General features: G+C 39.1%; 1 protein-coding gene across 2 annotated transcripts in view; it reads left to right on the plus strand.

The window, feature by feature from the left end:
* LOC108749411 (sushi, von Willebrand factor type A, EGF and pentraxin domain-containing protein 1) overlaps positions 1-3,986 on the plus strand; it is a 53,667-nt gene that overhangs the window by 35,704 nt on the left and 13,977 nt on the right. For both annotated transcript variants that reach the window (XM_018488095.1, XM_018488094.1), the window contains exons 13-17: positions 160-336; positions 418-620; positions 721-1,344; positions 1,466-1,589; positions 2,281-3,603. In XM_018488095.1, the coding sequence (XP_018343597.1) occupies positions 160-336; positions 418-620; positions 721-1,344; positions 1,466-1,589; positions 2,281-3,603 (2,451 nt within the window). The remainder of the gene's footprint in view (positions 1-159; positions 337-417; positions 621-720; positions 1,345-1,465; positions 1,590-2,280; positions 3,604-3,986) is intronic.

Raw genomic sequence — 3,986 nt, forward strand, 5'->3', positions numbered from 1 at the left:
TACGAGTATATTAAGTAAAAATATAAAATATTGATAAGATTCGATTTTGACGGCAGGTATGCATTCAGTAACTCTCCTGTACAGATTAATTTAAATTTGATATAAAATTACATTGATATAAAATTAATATAATAACGTTTTTCTTTTTTCTTATTGTAGGTGCTAAATGTCCGTTGTTACCTACGATTAAAAATGGATTTATTGTTGATATCGGCAAGGATTATTACTTTGGTGATGAAGTTAGGGTACAGTGCAATAAAGGATACAAGTTAACTGGGTCGAATATTATACAATGCGGTCCTTATCAACGATTTGATAACGTACCGACTTGCGAAGGTAGATTTTATAATATAAATTATTTATTATAATGAGAAATGTGAGTGGTGTAATCTTCTAATCTTTCATTTGCCTCTGTAGATATAAACGAATGCACATCGAGTCAATGCGATCTGGCGTCCACGGAATGCATAAACAATCCTGGTGCGTTTACCTGTAAGTGCAAGTCGGGCTTTGCACCGACTATGGAATGTCGGCCTATCGGTGATCTTGGTCTTATCAACGGCGGCATTCCCGACGAGTCGATCACTGTTTCAAGCTCGGAAAATGGATATACAAAAACTGTAGGATATATTGACATTTTCTATTCATTATCTTTCAGAATACCTCTCTCTCTTGTATGTGTTTCTTTTTATAATATCAAATATTCGTACACTTTCAAAGGGTATTCGTTTGAATAACGGCGACGGGTGGTGCGGCAACAACATCGAGCGGGGCACGAACTGGGTGACAATCGACATGAAAGCACCGACGATTATTCGCGGTTTCCGCACGCAGGTCGTAGCCAGGATCGACGGGAATATCGCGTATGCGTCAGCCGTGCGAATTCAATACACGAACGATTTGACGGACGTCTTCATAGATTACAAAAATCCAGACGGTACCCCGGTGGAGTTCAGGATGGCAGAGGCGACGCTTTCCATTCTGAATCTACCTATGCCAATCGAGGCTCGCTACGTAAGATTCAGGATACAGGATTACGTCGGTGCACCGTGTATAAAGCTAGAGATAGTTGGTTGCACCAGATTGGAATGCGCGGACATTAACGAATGTGCCATCAAGAACGGTGGCTGCCATCAAAAGTGCATTAACAGTCCCGGCAGTTATTCCTGCATGTGCAACACGGGCTATGAACTGTACAAAGGTAATGGTACGGCCGGATTCAACCTGGCGAAGGGAGAAACTGGCGAAAGAGATGGCGATTTATATCAGAGAAATAAAACGTGCGTGCCAGTAATGTGCCCGCTATTGACAGCACCGGAAAATGGAAAATTATTGTCAACCAAGGTAAAATAAAAATTAAATAATACAATTTCTTTCATTGCCCGAGTAAATATTTATTGTAATTATTATTATATATTATCACTAAGAGAAAATATTTTTTTAAATGTGTGAATTTATTTATTAGGAGCAGCATCACTTTGGCGATCTTGTCAGATTTCAGTGCAATTTTGGTTACGTTTTATCTGGATCTTCGGCTGTAATTTGTACCTCCTCTGGAGTTTGGAACGGAACTATTCCCGAATGTCAATGTAAGTACAGGACGTTTCAAAATTATCGCACATAAATTTTTGTCACATTGTCACACAATATATAGAAAAAAAGATACAATCTTTCTGCAAGAAATGCACTATTATTCATAAATTAGACAACACTTGCAATTTTCTCGCATCTCATAAAAGTTAAGTTAAAAACATTTTTTTTTATTTTAAATTATTTTTTTTTATTTTAATTACCTTAAAGATACAAAGTATACACAAATAAAAAACATTATAACAAAAATTTCTCTTCCTTCTCTTTTTTGCAAACTCTTTAATTTCGATGTTAAAAAGTATTTTGTAAAAATAAGTTTTTACACTAAAAATATGCCAAAAGTATATACCAATTTTTAAAAAATGCATTTTAAAATTGAAAACCAATTAAAAAAACTATTTTTAAATATTTGTTTATTAGTTTTTGTTTAATAATGTTTCATCAAACTACAGCGCTTTAAAATAAAATTCCAGAACTTTAGAAGGTGCGTTAAATTCATAGCATGCGTCTCTATGTGTTTACCTGCGAGACAACTAGACAAATGTCTAATCCATACGCACTGGCATTCTTTCATACTTCCTCTCTTTCTCTTTCTCTATTCAAATAACTTGAAAGTAATTCTCTAAAGGAATTTAGACATTCCTATTTTGTAAAATTAATTTTTTAAATGTGCTCTTTAACTGTTTACAGACGCGAAATGTGTATCGCTGCCGGACGATAAAAGCGAGGGTCTTAGCGTGATTCGAAACGATGAGACCAGCGTGTTAGTACCCTTTAAGCAGAACGTCACCCTAAAGTGCGGCACCAACGGCCGCTACTTGCGCAATACCGCGACATCCAATTTCCGACAATGCGTGTACGATCCTAAACCCGGATTGCCTGATTATTGGCTGTCTGGTCTGCAGCCAGCTTGTCCTCGCGTGGACTGCGGCCATCCGCTTCCCACCCCCGGCGCCGAGTATGGCCAGTTTCTTGACACCAAGCATCATTCCTCTTTCTTTTTCGGTTGTCAAGATACCTTTAAATTGGCCGGTCAGACCAACCGCAATGACAACGTTGTGCGTTGTCAAGCGAATGGCGTTTGGGACTTTGGCAACCTGCGATGCGAAGGTCCGGTCTGCGAGGATCCTGGCAGACCGAGTGACGGCTATCAAGTGGCGCGTAGCTACGAACAGGGTTCGGAGGTACAATTCGGCTGCAACAGACCCGGCTACATTCTCATTAGTCCGCGACCTATCGTCTGCATTCGCGAGCCTGAATGCAAGGTCATCAAACCGCTCGGTCTGGCCTCCGGACGCATCCCAGATTCGGCGATAAACGCCACCTCCGAGAGACCGAATTACGAAGCTAGAAACGTCCGATTGAACTCAGTAACCGGCTGGTGCGGTAAGCAAGAGGCCTTCACTTACGTTAGCGTCGATCTCGGACGTATCTATCGAGTGAAGGCAATCCTCGTCAAGGGCGTGATCACCAATGACATAGTCGGCAGACCCACAGAGATTCGTTTCTTCTACAAGCAGGCGGAAAATGAGAATTACGTCGTCTATTTCCCAAATTTCAATCTGACTATGCGCGATCCCGGAAATTACGGCGAACTGGCGATGATCACCCTGCCCAAGAACGTGCAGGCCCGTTTTGTAATCCTCGGTATCGTTAGCTACATGGACAATGCCTGTCTCAAGTTCGAGCTTATGGGATGCGAGGAACCGGTGACCGAACCATTACTGGGTTACGATTACGGATTCTCACCTTGTGTAGACAACGAGGCACCGGTCTTCCAGAACTGCCCGCAGCAACCGATAGTTGTACAGAAGGGAGCGAACGGAGAATTGCTGCCGGTGAATTTCACAGTGCCAACCGCCGTCGACAACAGCGGCAGTATCGCCCGAGTGGAAGTGAAGCCTCAAAGTTTCAAAACTCCCATTCGAATCTTTGAAGACACATTCGTGAAATATATAGCTTTCGATTACGATGGCAATGTAGCCATTTGCGAGATCAACATTACTGTTCCGGGTTAGTAACAATTTTCAATTTATCTAATATTTTATCTAATATAATACTTATTTAATAGATTTATTTCACGTTATAACGCTCCTAGTACCAATATTTCTTATTCACTACAAGAACCAAATAAATTTCTAGGAAAATAATGAAAATGATATAGAATCGAATATTTCATTAATATGAAGAATATAATTATTGAAAATATCAAAGAATTTCAGAATCCTATCTTTTACATAAAAAATATATTATTATTCTAAATAAAAAGTTACGATAATAACCGTTGATAATATCTATTAATAGCGTATGTTTAAAATTAAAAAATTTCAAATTTCAAATTTCTTACGTTTTAATAGTATATATGAATTACTTAAAAATACTGTATTATGTATAGT

This window comes from Trachymyrmex septentrionalis, unplaced genomic scaffold (genome assembly GCF_001594115.1).
Source record: "Trachymyrmex septentrionalis isolate Tsep2-gDNA-1 unplaced genomic scaffold, Tsep1.0 scaffold29, whole genome shotgun sequence".
Classification (NCBI taxonomy): Eukaryota; Metazoa; Arthropoda; class Insecta; order Hymenoptera; family Formicidae; genus Trachymyrmex; species Trachymyrmex septentrionalis.